The sequence below is a fragment of the Chelonoidis abingdonii genome, chromosome 5 (genome assembly GCF_003597395.2).
Source record: "Chelonoidis abingdonii isolate Lonesome George chromosome 5, CheloAbing_2.0, whole genome shotgun sequence".
NCBI classification, from domain to species: domain Eukaryota; kingdom Metazoa; phylum Chordata; order Testudines; family Testudinidae; genus Chelonoidis; species Chelonoidis abingdonii.
The window spans coordinates 22,939,305-22,962,404 of NC_133773.1; the positions used below are offsets into that span (position 1 = coordinate 22,939,305).

At 40.9% G+C, this 23,100-nt stretch overlaps 1 protein-coding gene across 3 annotated transcripts in view; it reads left to right on the top strand.

Annotated features, from left to right (window-relative positions):
• The window catches only part of CCSER1 (coiled-coil serine rich protein 1), a 1,157,679-nt gene that overhangs the window by 109,644 nt on the left and 1,024,935 nt on the right, over positions 1-23,100 (top strand). For all 3 annotated transcript variants that reach the window (XM_075066155.1, XM_075066156.1, XM_075066157.1), the window contains exons 2-3: positions 53-1,414; positions 6,942-7,129. In XM_075066155.1, coding sequence (XP_074922256.1) covers positions 97-1,414; positions 6,942-7,129 — 1,506 coding nt within the window. In that variant the 5' untranslated portion in view covers positions 53-96. The remainder of the gene's footprint in view (positions 1-52; positions 1,415-6,941; positions 7,130-23,100) is intronic.

A 23,100-nucleotide genomic window follows, 5' to 3' on the forward strand; every position in this document is an offset into this window, starting at 1 on the left:
CAAAGATTTAGGTTGACGTATTAAAACATATCTTTTTTTCCCCTTACCCCAGATTGGTGTCTTGGCTGTCTACAGTCCCAAACACTTCAGGTCCTGATGGGGGACTCAGGATCAAGACGTTCAACTCTTGTGTCTCGACTGCCAATATTCAGGAGAAGTATTAGTCGAAGACATGACTCCCTTCCTTCCTCACCCTCCTCCATTAATACTATGGGTGTCCATAGCTCCTCTCCCTCCAGCACCAACTCAAGCTCAGGTAGTACAGGCAAGCGAAGGAGCATATTCCGCACACCTTCCATCAGCTTCCACAGCAAGAAGGGGAGTGAACAGAAGTCTGAATCTGCTAGCCAGAATGTAAGTATTTCAAATGGTGCTCAGTCAACTCACAACAATTTCCAAAAAACGAGCTTGGAAGAACATGTTAAAAGCAGAGGGAGGCATTCAGTTGGTTTCGGCAGTTCACGGAGCAAGAAGATAACAAGATCCTTGACCGAGGACTTCGAAAAGGGGAAGGAGCCATCAACTAGTAAGAATGTCTTTATAAATTGCATACGTTCTGGAAAAAACGAGAGTGATGACTCTGGCTTTATAGAGGAACAAAGTAGACGATCTATTAAGGAATCCTCACGGAAACTTCTCCCAAAATCTTTCTCATCACACTACAGGTTTTCAAAGCCAGTCCCCCAGAGCCAGTCAGTTTCCTGTGTACAACAGTCTGGATGCTTGTTGGAGATTAAACCATATGTTGAAAGCGACCCCATAAGAGTAAGGTCCTCTCCATCATGTTCTGCTGAGATAACAGAATGTGCAGGAAGTTCTTTGCAATCACCTCAACTTTCTGCAGACCTCACCACAGTCCAGACCCCTTCGGAATTTTTAGCCTTGACTGAAGATTCTTTCTCAGAAGTTGACATGGTGCCCAATAGTGGAAACACAGTGCCACACACAAAGAACTTAGACAATAATACTTCTACCTCTCAGATTTTCCTCAGTCCTGTTGTTGATTATGTGAGGAAAATAGATCATGTAGAAAATACTTCCCTGTCTGCTGTTATATCTCCTGTGAATCATACAAGCTTTTGTAGTACTGAATCAAATACCTTACCTAAAAATACTGCTGCTAATCAAACACAAGTATTATTGCAAGCCACTGAACTTCCTGGTAAAGATGCTGGGCACATAGGAGAAATTAACTCAGCAGATGCACAGTTAGAAACTTTCATGTTAGATCATGAAGAAAAAACAGTGGAATGCTCTCCAAAGGCTAGTGGATTATGTGGGGACCAACATGAAATAACGTTATCTGAGTACATTAGAGAAACAATTCCTGTAACAGAATCGAAGATTATTCCCCCCAACTCTGAATTCCGATCCTTTAGAACACAACAGGGACATGAAATAAATCACTCTAAAGGTATGTCACGTGGATTTCTTTCTTGATTCTCCTGAAAAAGGTGTTCACAATTGTAAAGTATCTTTACACATCTGCAGTACTGTAAACCCAAAAAGTAAAAGAACCAAAATTGTGCTTTTGTTTTCGAAAGGTTAAATCCATATTTTTTTATGTCTTGTGATTTTTAGCTTACTCGGTCTACTCTCAATGTGTGTGATGATGATAGAGTTGCCAACTCTTGCAAATTTATGAGTAAAGTAATTTTGGCCAATGAATCTCTTGATTCTGGGAGGGCTTTGTGTGTGTGTGTGTGTGTGTAGTGGGGGGAGTCTTGCTTATGATTTTTGATCTCCTGAGGTTGGCAATACTGGAGACAACCATAGAACACTAGGTATCAGGATTCATGGTTTCTGTTCCTGGCTGTGGGAGCAGGTGATGGTCTAGTGGTTGCAAATGGCATACCCAAATGCAACATTGCCCATGTTTGAGTCATCTGGAGGCATGGAGCCCCAGATCACTGCCTATAAAAGCCTGACCTTGTGGTACTTGAACTGAAGAATCACATCTTTTAGGATGAAGTATAGCAAAGTCAAAAACTCTAAGGATATGTTTACAGTGCAATAAAACACCTGGGACACTCAGTCTCAGAGCCTGGTTCAATTGATTAAGCATTATGCGGCTTCGCCTGCAAGGCTAAAAAATGCAATGTAGATGTTCAGACTCTGAGACCTACCACTCTCACCAGGTTTAAGAACCCGGGCTCCAGCCTGGGCCCAAATGTCTACACTGCAGGTTTTAGCCCCACAGCCTGAACCCTGCTAGCCTGAATCAGCTGACCCGGGCCAAGTGCAGGTGTTTTGTTCCAGTATAGATGCACCATAAGTGTAGTCTAACTGCGAGAGGGTAACATGGGGCCGCATTGTGTTAGTGTGAGTTGCAGAAGTGCCTAATTTTGCATATTGAAAGACTGCATATTTTGAAAGATTGTGAAATAAAATGGTCAAGACTTGCTTTTTTTAAATTAAAGCCCTGAATTCTGTTGCCGTCTCTGCCTAAAGTGACCTTGTGCAATCTCAGTTACCTAATGGGTGAATAATAATTACCTGCCAAGGTTGGAGTATGAGATTGGCTCATAATCAGGATAGTGAAGTACCAGAAATATTAACAGCAATCAGTGGAAAATCCGGGTTTAGAATTTATAGTCTCTGGTCCTGCAATTAAATACACCATCCTTTAGACTGCAGGGCATGCATAGGGATATATTATGCCCATGTTTTGCTTTCCCAAAGTAACATGAAGGCTGCATCATCATGAGACTGCTTGCAGTATGAGCCAAAGTCATGTTAGTCACAGGAAATTCGAGAGACTTGGCAAAACTGTATGTATTGTTAAAATTTACAAAAGACTGCATGCAATCTCCTAGGAGTGCACAAATACCTATTAGCTTGGGCACTTAACTGTGTGCAAATTGGGTTTGTGTATAGCAGGGTTCATCAATTATTTTTTTGTCAAGGTCCAAATTTCTTGTCAAAGTACAGTCAAGGGCCAGACTCCAGAGAAATAATAAAAAATAGCAATAATGATAAATAAATAAAAAGATTTTGGGGCCCATTCAAAGGCATCTTATGGTCCGGATTTGGCCCATGGTCTGCCTTTCGGCTACCCCTGCTGTATAGGAATGTGTGCACATGTTCCAGCACTTTGGAACCTCAGGCACTGTATGATGTTAGTTATCAGATGAATGGCATTGTCAGGCTAATTTAGGCACTAGACTAGCTTTTGTCAGAGGGCACATCTTCAGTTTGGTAGTCTAGTCAATTTAGATAGATGATTTTAAAACATCTAGGTACTACTCCTGCCCTGTGTCTCATTGGACTTGTCTTCACTGCAGTGTTAGCTCAAGTTAACTCCTCTTGACTTAGCATCACTCGAGGTAGGGTGACCAGATGTCCTGATTTTATAGGGACAGTCCTGATATTTGGGGCTTTTTTTTATATAGGTACTGATTATCCCACACCCCTGTCCCGATTTTTCACATGTGCCGTCTGGTCACCCTAGCTCAAGGCGAGAGGTCAAACTGCCAAACAATACTTGAGTTGCACAGTTAGTCTGTCTGAGCAGCACAGATTAACTTAGTCCCCACTGTAATACTAGCACCAGTGCCAGCAGCACTTGAGCTTCAACCCACATACTCCATGGCAGGTGAGTTTAAAGCACCGCCGAACCCAAGCCAGAGATTTTTGTGTGTGCAAAGGAGTCGTGTTAGGGGCAGCACTCAGGTTATACCATGAGCTAACACTAAAGGAAGACTAGTCCATTGTCTTTTTGTTGTTGTTGTGATTTTACCATCAGACTTTCCTATTGAAAAACAACAGTAAAAAAAAAGTTATTTCTCTTTGTTGGTGTGCAGTGAAAAACTCATTTAAAATGAGAAACTGTCTGACTGTTCAAGGAAAAAAGTGAAACTATGTGCATAATGCTGTCAAACAAATAGAGAAACATATTTAAAATACAGCAGTCTTACATTATGTATTACATGATGAGGTGAAAACAGTAGTGAGTGGTGGTGGGGATTTTTTTAGTGTTCACTGTGTTCCTCTAGAACAGTACTTATAAATGTTTTGAACTGATCTTAGATTTTATGTGAATTAAACAAAATTTAAAGGGAATTATTAATGCCAAGCAGAACACATTTTATTTGATGGAGTATCAGACTAGACTAGAAATTGATTGCAGGAACCAATTTGGCAAGTGTATATACTTACATAATAATAAAGATATATTTAAAAAAATCTTGGGATAACATCAGCCCATTCTGCAATAAAAAAAAATAAAGAGGAGGAAGGGTTTTATGGAACCACAAGGTTTGCTGTGCTATTGTGCTACTCTCATCTTTAAAATCCCTCCTCTGCTTCCACATGCAGGAAAATTAGGGCTGTCAAGTGATTAAAAAAATTGTGATTAATTGCACTGTTAATAATAGAATACTATTTATTTAAATATTTTTGGATGTTTTCTACATTTTTCAAATGTATTGATTTCAGTTACAACATGGAATACAAAGTGTACAGTGCTCACTTTATATTTATTTTTGATTGCAAATATTTGCACTGTAAAAAAAACAAAAGAAATAGTATTTTTCAATTCACCTAATACTAGTACTGTAGTGCAATCTCTTCATCGTAAAAGTTGAACTTACAAATGTAGAATTATGTACAAAATAACTGTATTCAAAAATAAAACAGTGAAGAATATTAGAGCCTGCAAGTCCACTCAGTCCTACTTCTTGTTCAGCCAATCACTCAGACAAGCAAGTTTGTTTAGGATTTGCAGGAGATAATGCTGCCCGCTTCTTGTTTACAATGTCACCTGAAAATGAGAACAGGTGTTTTCATGGCACTGTTGTAGCTGGCATTGCAAGATATTTACATGCTCGATGCGCTAAAGATTCATATATCCTTTGATGCTTCAAACACCATTCCAGAGGACATGCTTCTGTACTGATGATGGATTCTGCTCAATAACAATCCAAAGCAGTACAGACCGATGTATGTTCATTTTCATCATCTGAGTCAGATGCCACCAGTAGAAGTTTGATTTTCTTTTTTTGATGGTTCGAGTTCTGTAGTTTCCGCACTGGAGTATTGCTATTTTAAGACTTCTGAAAGCATGTTCTACACCTCATCCCTCTCAGATTTTGGAAGGCACTTCAGATTCTTAACCCTTGGATCCAGTGCTGTAGCTATCTTTAGAAATCTCACATTGGTACCTTTGTGTTTTGTCAAATCTTCAGGGAGAGTGTTCTTAAAATGATCAACATGTGCTGGGTCATCATCTGAGACTGCTATAACATGAAATATATGGCAGAATGCAGGTAAAACAGAGCAGGGGACATAAAATTCTCACGCAAAGAGTATAGTCACAGATTTAATTAACACTTTTTTTTAATGAGCATCATCAGCATGGAAGCATATCCTCTGGAATGATGGCCGAAGCATGAAGGAGCATATGAATGTTTAGCATATCTGTCACGTAAATACCTTGCAATGCCGGCTACAAAAGTGCCGTGCAAATGCCTGTTCTTATTTTCTGGTGACATTGTAAATAAGAAGAGGCCAGCATTATCTCCTGTAAATGTAAACAGACTTGTTAGTCTGAGCAATTGGCTGAACAAGAAGTAGGACTGAGTGGACTTGAAGGCTCTAAAGTTTTGCATTGTTTTGTTTTTGAGTGCAGTTACGTAACACAAAAAAAATCAACATTTGTAAGTTGTACTTTCACGATAAAGGGATAGTACTACAGTACTTGTATGAGGTAAATTGAAAAATACTATTTCTTATGTTTATTATTTTACACTGCAATATTTATAATAAAATAATTTAAAATGAGCACTGTACACTTTGTATTCTGTGTTGTAATAGAAATCAATATAGAAATAATACCAAGAAGTAGGACTGAGTGGACTTGAAGGCTCTAAAGTTTTACATTATTTTGTTTTTGAGGGCAGTTATGCAAGAAAAAAATCTACATTTGTAAGTTGCACTTTCATGACAGAGATTGCATTACAGTACTTGTATGAAGTGAATTGAAAAATACTATTTTTTCTACTTATCATTTTTACCATGCAAATATTTAATAAAAAATTATGTACACTTTGATTTCAATTACAACACAGAATACAGTGTATATAAAAACATAGAAAAAATCCAAAATATGTTATACATTTCAATTGGTATTCTATTGTTTAATAGTATGATTAAAACTGTGATTAATTGTGATTAATTTTTAAAATCACGTTTAATTTTTTTGAGTTAGTCGCGTGAGTTGACTGGGTTTAATCGACAGCCCTACTGAAAATCTAATCCTTCTCTTCTTACCCAACATAGTCATTTATCTGGGGCTGGGAATTGGGATTCAGCCTTCTAGCTCCAGAACAGATGAAAGTGGCTGTCAGGTTATCTTGCTTTGGTTTGGACAGCTGTGAAGCAGAAGTGGGAAAGCAGGATGGAGGCCCAGCCCAGTATCTCTGGGCCTCATACACTTATATTAAATGAAGCTCCAGTCCTGAAATGGGTGACTTCCCACTATGCAGGCAAGTGTATAAGGCATTATATTAAAAGTCTTGAAGCCTGGTGGGGACTGTGGGCAGCTGATGCCTGAGTCTGCCCTGAAGAACAGTGGAAGACAGTTAAGTTCTTTGCACCAGTGTGGATTAACTGGGAATAGTTCCTGCAGTGGGGGTGAGGGGTGTGAAACAGTTGAACAGAGCAGTGCCCTAATATGCTAAGAATTAAACAGAAAAAGGATGGAGGGACTTCTGCATCTTGGGAAATTGTGCACTGGTCTGCTGGCTGGACATACAGAACTAGACCCTTGTAGGTGGCCTAGTCTTGGTCTGACAATTTTACATACTTGTACAAACAGCATAGCTTTGTAGTAAATAGTTGAATAGCTGCCACTAGCATAAGTGAAGCAATGTGACTTTTTTCTGATGAAAATATTTTTTGTGAATAGTTCCAAGTAAATGCTGATTTCTTCTCTATTGTAGTTAATCTTGCCAGTAGTTTTAGTCCTTACCGAGAAGGCAGACTCATAGAGAAGCGCCTGAGATCCTCATCAGAAGGCAATGCTGGAAGCAGCAGGATGATCTTAAAACCAAAGGACGGAAACACAGAAGATCTTCATAGGTTGCGGAAGCAGAGAGCGAGCTCGTCATCTTCAAAAATGAACAGTCTGGTGAGTGCATTTTTACAGATACACGTTTTTGCAATGACTTCCATTTCTGTAGTGATATGTTTTTGCTTCTAATGACTATTGTAAGTGTGAGAACAGAGCTGTATCGGAATACAAAGCCTTATCCAATGCTGAGACAATACAACACTCAAAACTATAAGATACTTTTCGGAACATAACCTCAGATTGTCGTCAACTCCAAGTGTTTCAAAAGTCTGTGTAACTTTCTGTTGTGTATTTTTTTTGCAGCTGTTATGCAATGTTCATACGGCCGGGGATTTCAGGTGGGAACTTCTGGAAAACTTATGATTACCAAATGCTTAGTATTAAAAAAGTAAATAAGTTCAAATACTGGAAGGGGAAAAATGTTGTACAGTGTTTGTAATTGTAAGTTCATAAGGCCTGATTCTTCAGCAGTTTCATGCTGGTGTGACTCTCACCTCAAGGAATCACACTGACCTAGACATAGGTAACTCAGTGGAGGATCAGGCCATAGTCATGTGAAAAGTAAATCACATATAACAAGGAAAGACTAATTTCAAAGGGCTGAATGCTCCCCTTCTGTACACAAACCAGTGGTGGGGAAAAAATGCTCAAAACTCAGGATAGAGAATCTGTTTTTTGAGAACCCCTCCTCCTCCACTTCAGGATTGGGAAGTTGAAAACAAGTGTGCTGTCTAAAACCATGATAGAAGATTACTTTTTGAGGCCTGCTTCAAGGTGAAGGGGTGATATAAGGAGCCTGTTGACTTTTAAAGTTATCTGTCTTCTTGTAGGCAGTGAGGGTAAAGAACTTAAGGTGAGTGTAATGTACTCTCATGCTTACTCAAGACAATAAGGAGAACTGTAGAACATGTTGCTGCATGCTGAACAGGCTGCAAGCAACGGACAAGTTCTGGTTGGTAGAGGAAATAACTAAAGTCTTGTGCTCAGATGGGTTGCTGTTGTGAGATTGTGAAGGGTTAAATAAGGATTCACACATAACTTGCCATGAAGAGTATGTGAAAAAGCAACCACAAGATTCGCCATTCTACTCATCACTTCTGCACATGTCCCTCAATAAGCATGGACATAAAAGAGGAAAAGCATCCTCACAATGACCACTACGCTGCAGGTAGAGTTAGGGTCCCAGTTGGGATGTCTACAAAGATTACCAGACTATCAGGATTGAACACAATCACCCTTTGAAGGTAGGGTTTTTTGCAGGGCTGTGGATTAATCCAGATTGACACCAACATGTAAAAGGGCTTTAGCTGGATGTTTCTTCCACATAGTTTACAAACCGTAATGTCAAAAATGCAATAGAACAAACCATCAAGGGCAACCTCTGTGATTCCCCACAGGTTTCTGGCTTCTGGTTAACCCAACCCCCCTTGATTCTTTTCCTTCTGAGCTGAACTAAATTAACCTCCAGCTGGGAGTGTCTCCCAGAGCTGACCTTGAGCCCCGTTTGTTAAGTAGCTTCTGGAACAACAGAGGATTGTCTGTCTCAGCAGGACTCCTCCTACAGACATTGCTGAGACAGAAGGTAATGCCAATTTTTAGGCACTCCACCTGGGGGCACCCAAAGACCGGTACAGTGTCACAGTCTGCCCCATCTGGCTAGAAAACTGAATTTGCCATTTCAAAATGAGGGAACAATTGTGTGCTATGTCAGCATTGAAGATAACCTTATTTGCTGCTGACCTCTGCACAGCTTAAGAATTTCTGTTTTGTATGTGCCTGGTTTGGGTCCTCTTGAGTGCTTGACAGAGAAAATAGAAAGAACAGTTGGGTTATGTGACTCTCATATGAATGCTTGCCTCTACACGCGCTTTGTATAGCCTATGCAACATTTATTAGCTGAACTTGACCTACAAGAACATCAAGAATTTTTCAGTGTGTATGTGTGCATTTTTCTTCTCCTCTGTAGCAGTCACCAACTGTTTTGATTCATTATTACTTAATTTATTTTATAACGTCTGAAAGAGCATTAGGCAAATCAATAACAACAACAACAAAGCCAAACATTTTCTGCATGTGTCCCTATTATCTTTTCTAGGATATTGTCAGTTTGTACAAATGATCTGATACAGAAATGCAAACTCTATATCTACAGGAAAAGGCTACTAGTGCACACGAGTGAAATGCTACACCCAGAGAAATATAGTAGAGTGCTGCATGGCTAGATAGCTGAAGTGATTTCTGTGTAATTAAAGAGAATAGCTACAGCATGTCTGTCACTTATCCCAGGTAGTTTGCATTAAAAAAACAATAACAAATAAATCAGATTTTTCAAAAACAGGACATTCTTAAATTGAAAATGTTTTTATACATCACGATAAGTGTGCCTAGTGCTTTACAGACAAACTAAAGAGCTTACTAACTATGGAGCCAGTCCTTCAAACACACAGGGACATGCTTAGCTTTCCTCTCATTGAAGTGGAAGTATGCAAGTGAGTAAAATTAAGCGTGTGTATAATGATTTGCAAGATCAGGACCAAGTCATTAAACAGATCTTCTTTTCAGTCACGTAGTTGGCCGGTTGCTGATATCTGAACTTGAGGTTTTACTTGAGTCTTATTCTTAGCCATGTCACTGTGTGGGTGGCAACATCTTAGCCTCATCTCCCTAAACAATAAGTGGATTTTGTTGTTGCTTTTTTTTTTATTTGAATCAGAAATTAAAATTTTTTTGTATTTACTCTAGCAAGATGATCTCCAAATTCATGAGTGATCATTCTCTGTTCATTTACTACAGTCATATATCCAGTGCATTCAGATCAGTTGTAGAGTGGTTTTATGCACTGAAGGCAGAATACCATAAACTGAAAATCCCCTGTACTTAATGCTTAGCAGCCATTATATGGTAACACAAACATTAGCTATAATATCATATATGAACATTTTGAGGCAGCTAAAAAGGCTGAATATCAAAAAAATGAGAAAAGACTTGAAGAAGAAAAAGAGTGGGAGATCCAAGAAACTTGCAGTGATGGTTTGGATCACAGAAACCCCCTTGGGGCTGCCAGCTGATGTGCCAAGACAACTTCTGTCCCTGGTTTCCCTGCCTACTTGGGACTCCAGAACCCTGACTGGCTGTGCCAGACACGCTTGCTGACTGCAAACACAAACCCAGGTCTGAACCACATCCCACAAACTGCAGGCTTAACTGAAAGCAGCCTAAGAAGTGTTCCTGTCTCTAAGACTCAGTTGCCCAGCTCCCAGTGGGATCCAAACCCCAAATAAATCTGTGTTACCCTGTATTAAAGCTTACACAGGGTATAAGAACTCCTAAATTGTTCGCCCTCTATAACGCTGATAGAGATGCACAACTGTTTGTCCCGTCCCCCCACCCCACCAGGTATTAGTACATACACTGGGTTAATTAATAAGTAAAAAGTGATTTTATTAAATATAGAAAGGAGGGTTTAAATGGTTCCAAATAATAACAGACAGAACAAAGTGAATTACCAAGCAAAATACAATAAAACACGCATGTCTAAACCTAATGCAGTAAGAAGCTGACTACAGATAAAATCTCACCCTCAGAGATGTTCCAATAAGCTCCTTTTACAGACTAGTCTCCTTGTAGTCTGGGTCCGGCAATCACTCACACCCCCAGGGAAGGGTTACTGTCCTTTGTTCCAGTTTCTTTTAGGTAGCCTCTCCACCCCCAAAGGATATCTCTTGAACCAGCTGAAGACCAAATGGAGGGGTCTCCCAGGGGTTTAAATAGACTTTCTCTTGTGGGTGGACACCCCTCCCACTCTCTGTGTAGAATCCCAGCTACAAGATGGAGTTTTGGAGTCACATGGGCAAGTCATATGCAGGGGTGAAAGTAACTTACAGGACTTACCGGTACTGCCGGAGTCCTGAGGGGGGCGTGGCCTCATCTGGAAGAGGTGGGGCCTCTCAAGATTTAACGGCCTTGGTGCACCTGCTGTGATTGGGAGCCCCAAGGCCTTTAAATCAGCTCGGGGCTCCCAGCTGCAGAGGTGGCTGAGAGCCCCGGGGGCTCAGGGGCAAATTAAAGGGCCCTGGGGTTCCAGAGCCATGGGTGGGATTTAAAGGGCCTGGAGCTCCCGCAGCTGCGAGGAACTCCGAGCCTTGCCGGGGTGGGGCTGGGATTTAAAGGGCCCGGAGCTCCTGCTGCTGTGGGGAGCTCCGAGCCCTTTAAATCCATCCCCAGCTGGGCCACCAGAGCTGCAGGGGGGATTTGAAGGGCTCTGGGCTCCTCGCAGCCTTGGGAGCTCCGAGCCCTTTAAATCCTGGTCCCAGTCCGGCTACTGGAGCCGCGGGCAGGATTTAAAGGGCTCTGGGCTGCCCGCAGCTGCAGGAGCTCTGATCCCTTTAAATTCTGGCCCAGCCCGGCTGCCAGAGCCGCGGATGCGATTTAAAGGGCTCTGGGCTGCCCGCAGCCACAGGAGCTCGGAGCCCTTTAAATTCTGGCCCAGCCTAGCCGCCGGAGCCGCAGATTTGATTTAAAGGGCTTTGGACTGCCCGCAGCCGCGGGAGCTCTGAGCCTCTTAAATCTGGCCCCAGCCCAGCCATGGGTGGGATTCAAAGGGCTCTGGGCTGCCTGCTGCGGTGGGGAGCCCAGAGCCCTTTAAATCCCTGCCGTGGAAGCCGCTGTGGTCCGGCACAGCGTACTAGCTCTTGCTGGTATGCTGGACTGGACCGGACTGGCTTACTTTCACCTCTGGTCATATGTCCATGCATGACTCAGAACTTATAGGTAGCAACCATTGTTCACATGCTACCTTGAACATCCTCAGGTAGACTTCTTATGTGGATTGGAGCCTTCTAAGATCCATTGTCCATTAAGTGTTTCTTGATTGGGCACTTAACTTGCAAATTCCTTTCTAAAAGAAGCTGCCCAAATGGCTTACAAGGCTACTTAAAATCAAACAAGTACACAGTCAATATTCATAACTTTGAATACAAAAATGATATATGCATACAAATAGCATGAATATGTTCTGTAGATCATAACCTTTGCAGAGATGTGTCACATGGCATATGTAGCATAAAACATATTCCCATTATGTCATTTACATTCATAAGCATATTTTCATAAAACATTGAGGTGCAACATCACATATGCATGTTCACAATAGTGTGCAGCTGAGCATTAAAAGTCCAAGAAAGCGCTCTTCAGAATACCTGTCACAAGAGGTTAACTCTCTCAGTTCAAAGAATGTTGACAGAGAATTAATAATTAATATTTTCCAAGTAAAGGAGAGGGGCAAAAAGTTCCAGAAATGAATATTATTAAACAGACTTGTGTTAAAATAATTAAGTCCTCTCCCTTTCTATTGAGGAATCCCAAAGTATTTTACCAATATTAATGAAGAGTTACAGGCCTCTCCTTGCTCCTGTGAAGTAACAAAAAAAATCACCATTTCATATTGTGACATTTTGGATTTGTTTCAGCAAACATTAATAAGCAGTGAGGAAATTCCAATAAGGAGAAATAGATTTGAAAAGAAATATCACAATTTAAAGTCCCCGTGGAAGTGCCTGTGCTTCCCTGATGATGGCACCATTGCTTTTGCAGTCTCCTCTGTGGAGTCAAATGATAGCTACAGATAGCAATTTCTTGGCATCATATAGAAGTTGAGGATGCTTTGTAGCTAGTAGGAGACTCTTTCCACACAATAGAAAGGAAGCCCTTCAAGGCCCTTTTTGTTGTTGTCAATAAGTGACAATTTTGTGTTACTCTGCCAGGTGGCTAGAAGCCACAAGAACGGATGAGATGCTAGATTTTCAGAGAATATGAAGAAAAGGTAAAAGTAGCTACATGGATGAAGGTTTACAAAGTTACCTCTTGGGAAGTATTGTTCTTTCTAGACAGGTAACTTTATTCTTGCATAAATATCAAGGCCTTTCTAAAGGACTCTGGCTACAGATTTGGACATCTGGATGTCATGAACATTGTAGGTATGTAAACTTTCACCCTCCCCTTTCCCCCCTCCCACCTTACTGCCCCTCCCCAGGGTAGAATGCATTAAAATGTGGGATAGTAAAAGAAAATAGATTTTTTTTCTCTGTAAAGGAAAAGACAATAAGACTATTTCAAAACAGTTCATTTTATGCAAATATTTAAATTATTCTGTGATTGAAATAATGAACTGTACTACACCAGAAGTTTTAACTTGACCTCTCAGGCTATTATAAAACTTAAATTTCTAATCTCAGTTTTGAATAAGCATTATTTTTGCAACATTGATTCATGTAGTGACTTACTTATGCCACAAGATGTCAATATCACACCATTTTAATACTCCCTACCCCCCAAAAAATATAATACTGAATTAGAAACAGTGAATTTACTAATACATAGCTAATAGTGCATAAGATTTTAAATTGAAGGACAAGACATTTACTTTTGGAAGCTTTTAATGTTGATGAGCCAGTGCAACATGACAGAAGCTTTTCAGTGAGCACACTTGGTACTGGTGCAATTTAAAATAAGGAGCCTATGTATTGCTACAGAACCTCTATAAAAGATGAATATTCAGCAATGTGCTGGATTAAAACAAGGCTGACAGTAGCAAGCTGAAATAAGGGATAAATGATTTAGGTTGACTTGTAGAGTGGAGAGAGCCCTGGAGTAGAATATGTGTGAATATAAATCCGAAGTAGAAATTGCAGAACTACCCGGTACTAACTGTGGTATGTAACCTGTTGCTTAGATCAGCCTCTTTACCAAATGACTGGAGGACAGCTAATGTAACACTGTTTTTTTTTTTAAAAAGCTCCAGAAGTGATCCTGGCAATTATAGTCTGATAAGTCTAACTTTGATATCAGGCAAATTGGTTGATACTATAGTTAAGAACAGATTTACCAGACACGTAGATGAACATGGTATGTTGGGGAAGAGTCAACGCGGCTTTTGTAATGGGAAATCATGCACCCCAGGGTCCCAGTCAGGATCAAGTTCTATTGTTTTAGTCATTGTAGATACGTGCATGAAGAAATGGTCCTGCGCCTTGAAGTTTGTAGCCTAAGAACCCATGATTTAATTGAATTCCACATTATCTTGGGAAGGATCATACCAAAATCTTTTTCTGTGAAACTAAAATTTGGGAAGCGTGATTTTTATAAAAAATGAGTAATCACATTAGAAAAAAAAATTAGCCATCAGATAATTAGTTAAAATAATTAGTCTTATCATGGAATTTATTAAAATATACTCCGAAGATATGCCCCCACCCCAAATCCCTAACATTATTGAAGAGCAGAGCACAAAATCAGCCCATCTAAAGCCAACAAAAAGGATCATAAACTATGGCAGATGGAAATTAGAATGGTTAAGAGAGATTTTGAAAAGTAAATAGCCAAAACCAAAAATGAATTAAAAAAAAAAAAAGTCCTTAGCTTATCACTGAAGTCTGTGATAAAATGACTGGATCTACTGGAATATTTGTAATTAAAAGTAACCATTAAGGTGAATAAGAGTGTTACAGAGAAGCAAAATCACTTCTTTGCATTGGTCCTCACTATACAAGGTAATGGTAAAGATAGCTATCTCCGATTTGCTCTTTGCTGGTAATAAAGATGAGGTATCAGAAATGTAGCTGTCAGGAGCAATGGTATTGAAACACTGATTTAAATAGTCACTAAGACCAGATAGCATTGGTCAGCAAAATTAACTGTCTGAAGTGGAAGGCATATTATATTATACGTATATTTAAAAAATAATAAGCACGAAGGGCAATTCTGGATATTAAAGCAGAGCATGACACCACTGCATCATGAGCTACACTAATTGCCTCTTGGCTTCTGAAAGGAGCTTAAGGTGTTGCTTTAGACCTATGGAGCCCTAGATGACTTTGGACCATCCTGTCTTACAGACTGCCTCTATTTCCATGCCGTGCTGCCACATTTACAATTACTGTCTTATGGCATTAAATGGCCCCTTTTTTCAAGATCCTGATCAGAGAAGCCATGGCTGAATGGTTACAGGGAAGATTCTGGTGGTCAGGACTTTTCATCCAGCACCACCTCCAGCAATAGAAAATAGTTAACTTTTTCAGATACTTCTAGAATAATATTGTAGGCCTGGCATGACATGAGTGAGTAATTGGAATATGGGTGAGGCCTCACATCTTGGCAGACAGCATTAGAGAGAGAGAAGTGGATCAGCATGTTAGAAACAAAATGTCTGTACTACCTAAGACACAGGGGAACACCAAGGGAAATTATAAAAGTGGATAAGTTGAGACGATAAAGATGAGGTCAAGAATAAGTGGTACATGGGCAGTGTGTGGACAGAGCATGCGATACCAGAGTCGGACCGAGCCACATGGTGCACTTGTGGGCGCCAGGATTTGGGAGGGCAGCATTTTGCCGCTCGTAGCGGCAATTCGGCGGCGGGGGCCCTTCCGCGTTCTGGGTCGTTGTCGGCAATTCTGCGGTGGGTCCTTCACTCACTCTGGGATCTGCCGCAGAAGTGCTCTGAAGACCAGGATCATGGAAGGACCCGCCCCCTCCCCCGCTGCAGAATTGCCGCCGCCAACTGGGAGCGTGGAAGGACCCCCGCCTAGGGCGCCAAAAACCCTGGCGCTGCTTCTGCTTGTGGGCCAGTTTAAAATGGCTCACAGGTCAGATTTGGCTTGCGGGCTGTATATAGTAAGCCCATTCCTGGGTTAAGGTCTCAGAGGCCACCCTAAAAATATGAAAACCATAGTATGATCCTTGGCAGAGGAAACATGAGAAAAATATCCATATTCCCTTAGTAGCTCTGAACATCCTTGTGTAACCGCACCCATATTTATCTGAATAATTACAGTCTATCTTTAACACCAGTATGTTACTTCTACTCTATCTAAATGTTCATACACTGTACATAAAGTTGTAGTTTGGGCTCTGAAGGCTCAAATTCAAAGCAATTTCTAAACAGCTATTTTTAGAGTATGAGGCCTGCTAGCCTGAGTCTGTTGACCTGGGCTGAGAGGCTCGCTTCTGCATGCTCTGTAGACTTACCGAATGAGGCTTCAGTTCACCTTTCATATGGAGTGGACTTGACAGGGTTCGTTTATGGCTAGTCTAGCACTGACATAATTTCTCCATTTGCACTGAGTTTGGCATCTTGTCCTTTTGTGGGAGGAAACTGTGGATTCCACTTAAAACAAGAATTGTCAGGACTGCTTTGATACAAAGGCTGAACAGTGTTATCAGATTGGAAATAACTCAGTGCTTGTAGGTAAGCAGCACTTTAGACCTCATTAACTTAATTCAGCTCAGGGAACAGTGCCTTTCAGATACTGTTAGCATAAAAATAGTGCAAACAGTGGACTGGGATTTAAGCATTTAATGTGCCTCTGATTTTTAGGTCAAGTTAACTAGAAGCTTTTCAACTAAATACCCTGTAGGAAAGAAATGTCTGTAGTGTAGTATAAATTTCTTAACATATTAAGAAGTTGTCAAAAGTCAGATTACAGCTGTTATACACTGTGAACTCATTCCCGAGGTCAAGTAGCTAAGAGAAATTAATTTACATATGATGTAATGCATATCCCCTGATGTTTTTCAAACATCCATTAAAGACACATGCATAATAATATGTGAAAATGAAAAACTATTGTTTGTACTCTGGATGTAATTTTTCAAATTTAACACAATTATGTTAAGAAATGTGGATGGTGAATCAACTTCAGCCACATTTCTAAATTGCATTTTCAAATGGGAAATGATGTGGTGTTCTGAAATCCAAATATAAGGATAACTATTTCATAACGTTCATTATATTCTGGGCAGCAAGGGAACTTTTTGGATTATGAATTCAAATTCTCAGAAGAGAAATAAAATACCAGTTTTAACATTTGTATGGAACCCTTGAGCTTGTGTATTCAGAGAAAATGGAATATAAACAGTTTAGATTAGGAAATCTATCCAACAATAAACAATCTATGTGACTGCTGGCCTGAATATGTCCCACAACCTTCCTAGTTATTCAGCTGAGAGGAATGCAGCTTGTTTCAGACCTATTACACTTTTGGAAGTAGGCAAGGATTTAAAGATGCCCCTTCTGATGTGGGAAGACAGATTTCCTCTCAGATGGATTTCTTTTACTGCTGTGGAGTTAAAAAAGATGTTAATGTTCCCAATTACCTAGTATGCACATCTACCTTTGTCCAGTAGAAGAATTTTTTTAAACATAGAGTATGTGTACATTGCAGTTAAACACCCATGGCTGGCCCGTGCTAGCTGACTCAGGCTCATGGGGCTCAGCCTGCAGGGTTATAAAATTACCAGCCCAAGCCTGAACAGCTACACTTCAATTTTATAGCTGACGTGGGCCAGCAGTGGGTGTTTTATTGCAGTGTAGACATACCTACCCATAGTCATAATTTGACTATCACCACAGATACTGCCTACTTTAAGTACATGCAAACACTGTGGTAATCTAAACATTTATCTACTGGGGAGGGGGTTATTAATCTGCACTAACTCGAATTGGTCTGGTCTGAAAACACCTGCACACACGGGATGGAATCCATCACAGCACACTAACTCCACAGTTATCGTGATCTCTGGAGCCCTTTTTCAAAGAGTACTAAATTTGATGGGAATTAAGTTAGTGTGGTCTGTTGTAGGTGTGAACAGAATATTACAGCTCACTACTTGGCATCCTCCAACTGGTGCCCAGCATTGCTTTGTGGGTATCCATGACCGATCTGTTTGTTTATCTGTGTGCCCTCTACTGCTCTGGGATCAAGCTGACTGGATGGCCCCTCCCCTGTTTAAAAGGTGGCATGAAGCTAGGATTGGCCCATTTGCTTCTGGATTCCAGTATGTCAGAATTACAACATTATTATTCCAGCAGTCTTTACAACATGCTTGGAACAGCCACATGGAGCTGTGCTGGAGCCCTACATTGCCTCCTGGGGAGAAGCGTCAATGGAGCCAGCCACCTGAATAAAGATGTGTTTGCAGACACTGCTAATCAGATACCCACAAGGAGTCACAACTGAGGCACTGACCAATGCTCAATTAAAGAACAAATAGCTTAGGAGAACTAGCATTAAACTGGGGATGCCAGAAAATAGTCTGGCTGTGGAAGTAGACCCTGTACATCCTTTCTGAGGGGCTGACAAGATTGTATGCAGTTACACCACTACTGAAACCAAGGAAGTTGTGGAACCTGCAACAACCCCTGGCAGTGTCCCCTTCTCCTCAGAAAGCCAAGATCTCTTTGTGACTCAGGACTCTGAGGACCATGTAGGAAGCAAGCCCAATTCCCAAGCAGAAACTCAGCCCAGGACTGAGGAGGCAGATCCTATTGAGGGAACCTTGGCATGTAAATCTCTATCTTCACAGTTTATTATCATACTGTACAGCTTCTGTTCCTTGTGCCCCACAGCTGCAGACACTTTTGGTGGATGGAGCTAGGAGATTTTCAGACTCTCCAACCCCTGCCTCCCTCCTTCCCTTGCTTGCACTGTCCCCATTTGCTCAGCCTCCATCTCCCCATGCCCATTTTCAAGATGGCAGCTGCACTGGTCAGGAAAATGGCTTTTGTCCCATGGTAAATCCTCAGAGATCGACTGTTTACAAGGCCATAGAATGGAGGGCATGTGCTCATTTACCTATTTTCCTTCTCCTTACCTGCATCTGATTTTTCCAGTGAATGTCTTACATCCCCTCCCCCCACCTTTCCTCAACTCAAACGGCAGCGGGCAGCATGGTGTAGTCTCAGCTTCTACACACACACACCCATTTCCTTCTCTCTCACAGCATATTCAAATAATGAAAACTTTCAGTTGTGCACAATATTCAACGGTTTTAGTGAGAGAGTGCAGTGGCTACAGTCAAAGAAGTTTGGTTAGCGTTGTCAGCTTTACATGAGGTAGACATCGGCATTGTATGCCCATAAAGGTAGTAAGACTACTGCTTCCTGCTGAGGTATGTACAGGAATCAATCATTTGTACAGGAAAATGAGTTAACCTTAGGGATAGCGTAGCCATATAGCTCTTACTGGCTTTTCACAGACTTACACAGAGAGACTGGGAGCAGTTAAGTCTTCAAACAATCAATGTACCACCACATTTAATATTTTCTGCATTTTGAGCATGTCTGTAGGATAGATAAACCAGAACCTAAGACTGAGAAATTGCTTAATTTTTGTCTGGATATTCTGCAGGATAGTTGCGCGGTCATGGCCCCAGCAGAGATCACAATTGTGTTCCGCTCGTGCAGAACTTCTCAGGGGGACCATCTTGATGAATAACTTCATGGCATATATTGGTGGTCCGCCCTTTGCATTTTTGAATAAGGCCATTTTCTGCCTCCTAGTCACTTGCCTCAATGCAACGTCATGCAGAGTCAGGACAGCCTGAAGGGGATACAGGGGAGATTACTCTACAGTTCAACCTCAGATGCCCCCAGTAACCTTTTTAACCCTATATAAGCACTTCCAAGGAGCAGCCCAAATTGCAAAACTAAACTAGGAACGCCCACAGCTTTCAGAGCATAACCTAAATTGCAAAGACGGACCAGGAACATAATTCCCAACACCCACTTGCTTCAACGGCAGAATTGGAAAACCAAATCGCATATATTCCAAACCCCAGCCTAGGCCCCACTAGCACACATCCAAAAATCCTAGTTTAGCACACAGGACTTACCATCTCTGAGCTCCTCCTCCCCCCATAACTGCTTGTTTTTCCCTCTAGGCAAGTTTGCAACTCCCCCCACCCCCCGTCCTCTGTGCAGTGTCTAGACTCTCAAGGACAGAGCCTTTATCAATGGCTGGGAAGCTGGCAAACCTGAGGGGGAAGAAACAGAAAACGCGGGATGAAATGTTCACAGATCTCATTGCGGATTCTGTCAAAAAATTGAAAACAATGGAGTGCTGGAGGCTGTATTTGAGATGGGTGAGGGGAAAAAGACAGACAGCTGTCCAGAGACAGCATTGCAGTGACCAAGAGACAGTGTTGCAGTGTCAAAAGACTGTGTAGAGAGAGACTGGAACATGCAGAAGCAATTCCTGGGGGCAGTACTGATGTATTGTGCAGCATGTGCTGCTGCTGGCACATAGACAATCCAATGTCTTCAGCCAAGATCCAGCCATGTTCTGCAGCCCCCTTGATGATACAGGGTATTAGGATTGCCACCATATGTTCCCCAGCCCCAGCTCAGGAGAGCAAGAACTATTGCACCTGGGGCCCAGCTCTTTCGAGCCATCTAACATCCCTCATAAGTTTGAACCTTGCCACCAGAAAGCAGAAGAACAAGAAGAGGCAGAGGTGAGATGTGAGAACTCAAACACTATTGGCTCATTTGGTGGAACAGGAGTTGCTCGCATTCTTAATTCTGCTATTTTGCCTGGGCTCTGGCTCTCTGCAGAGCTAGCTGAATTCAAAGTAGGAGTGTGAAGAAGCATTTTTCAGTGGAAAACTAGTCTCTTGTCACTTGCAAGACCTGAAAGGAATGTTGTTCAGAATAAGATATTATATAGAACCATTCAGTCACTTTACAGATGAGTATTCATGCTGCTACAGATATATCCATGAAGAGTGGGTTTGGGAATGGCCATTCAGGTTAGACGTCACATTAATGATGACCTCTGCTAGGATGGTTAAGAAAGGGGTGGGACATCAGAACAAACTTTGGTTCTTACTGCCTCAACTACAAATATATAAAAACTATCAAAAAATACTTATAGAAGTTACATTTATATAAATCCTGTTTGTGAGTGAAATCCATTCAGATATGATATACCCGGGAACGCTAAACTTCTTTTGAATAATCATGTTTTTCTAGGTAACTAATTTTTTTTAAAAAACACTCTCTTCTGAAATTAACACATACTTTAAAGGTCAGAATATGCCAGGATTTAGGACACAGGGAAACTTTCTGAAATTAACTTGTGATATAGAAAGAAAAGTGCTGTGTTCAGTGGGTGTACGTTTGAGAAGTTTTCACTTTGCTTATTTATGTCATATGTAATTTATGTCCTAATACATGATACATTTATGTCATATGTAATTTGATGGGCCTCAGAACTGAGCGAAGTAGGCTTGTCATTAAAATTCAACAGAGCAGTGATTTTCAGCCAATGCGTATCTGGTACTGGAGGGAGGGAACTTAGAGTTAAATACTTCATGTCATGAATTAATTCATGTAATAACATGGAGTTTATTCCCCAAGTTTTTTCCTATATTAAAGTTACTGTTTGTATAAAAAGCCAGCCATAGAATCTTAAAAATTAGGGATAGAAAAAAACATTTTATATAATCTAATCTATCCACTACCAATGGAAAATTGTTCATTACAACATGTTACTGCTGCTCTGTGTGGTCTAATTTTTGATGTCTTAGGTCATGAGGAAGACTGTCATTTTCTGTATTCCTATTGCTTTTATTCAGATATGTCCTTGAGTTAGTCCCACATGTCCAGCTCTTCCGAAATAGTTAAGTATATGGAAACAGAAGTCTCTAAACAATCGAATTTCGATTTTGACAGCGTTTTTGTCCTCTCAAAGTATATCAGCACTTAGTTAATCCACCTAAAATTACTCCTATGTGATGCTCTGCCATAGATTATTTGGGAATGTTTATGGGGACATCAGACATCAGTTTTGACAGTCATAAAAATCCAGAGGCTCGCACTTGTACAAACAGTCTTCTAGCATTTTCTTGATGCATTATGTTTTACAAAAATTTATCCCCACCAGTTTGACCTAGTAACTCTAACTGTGAATGATCTCAATTTTAAGGATTAGGAAATATTTTGCGGAGAAATCACTGTCATCTCAGAACTAGTATTATGAGTTCACTGTGATACCAAGTAGAAAGAGAGAACAGAGAGGTAAGGATCATCAAGCCCTTGTTTAAACAAGATTATCTTTCAGAACTTGCAAACATGGCAAGTGCTACTCCAACTTGCTGTTGATGGGAGTGGAGGAAGTGGGATATGGGGGAAAAGGAGGTGAACAGAGCAAGTAGGGGTTAGAACTGATTGGAGCAGGAGGTACTGTAGTCACAGAACAAAGAGAGAAAGATTGTGTGGAGTTAATGGGGAGGCTAAGTGGACCAATAGTCACAAAACTGGGATTACAGTACGAGATGGAGCTGAATCCCAGCAGCCCTGGGGACAGGGTATGTGAGGGTTAAGTATCAAGGAGGAAATAAGTGCAGGGGAGAGTCAGATGGAGCATGCAGAGCAGGAACTGTACAGAAAAGACTGATGGATAGCAGATGGTGGGTAGTTGAGGCAGGACTGCAGGGATGAACTGGGATGTGGGAGAAGATCTGCCAATAGGAGTGGCTCCCCCCAACGTACTGCAACCCTTAAATATGAGATCAGCACCAGCAAACATTATGTAATGTGCTGGAATGAAAGGGTTAAAGCCTCATCCACTACGAAATTTTCTTCAACGAATGTTCTTCAGAGGAAAAGAAAACAGCCTGTAAAATACACGTTATTAGCAACAAAAGTGACAGAGGTTCCAACGAAAAGTGATGTGATTTTGTGATTTTGCTGCTGTAACTGCTGCAATGTGCACAGCAATGTAAACTTCCCTTAGTCACATTTCAGCAAGGTTTACTTCCAGAATGGAATAAAGAGTTGTCATTTCTGTCTTTTCTCTTTAGGACAGATCTGAGATGGAAAGCAACTTGTTATGATAGAAATATAATTTCTTCTGAGATACTTTATGTTATAGAAGCCTATAAAAGGAAAAACAATAAGACTTTTTTTTTCCTCATCTTGATGTATGGAGATTTAGGTCTATAAATTTCATTCATATTAACTCTGATCACAGTTTAATCAGGAAATGCTCCAAACACTGAGCACTCTCTAAAGTTGATTTGTTTATAGGAGTCCTTACTCAAGATAAAACATTTCCCCATCTGATATGGGAATGAGGCCCTTTCTGCGCTTTGGACCATAATATGTAGTGTTCTATATGGCTTCATGGGTAAAAAGGACTATCTTGTGGATGAGACCCATGACTGGGGTTGTGTCCACAGCTTTGCTACAG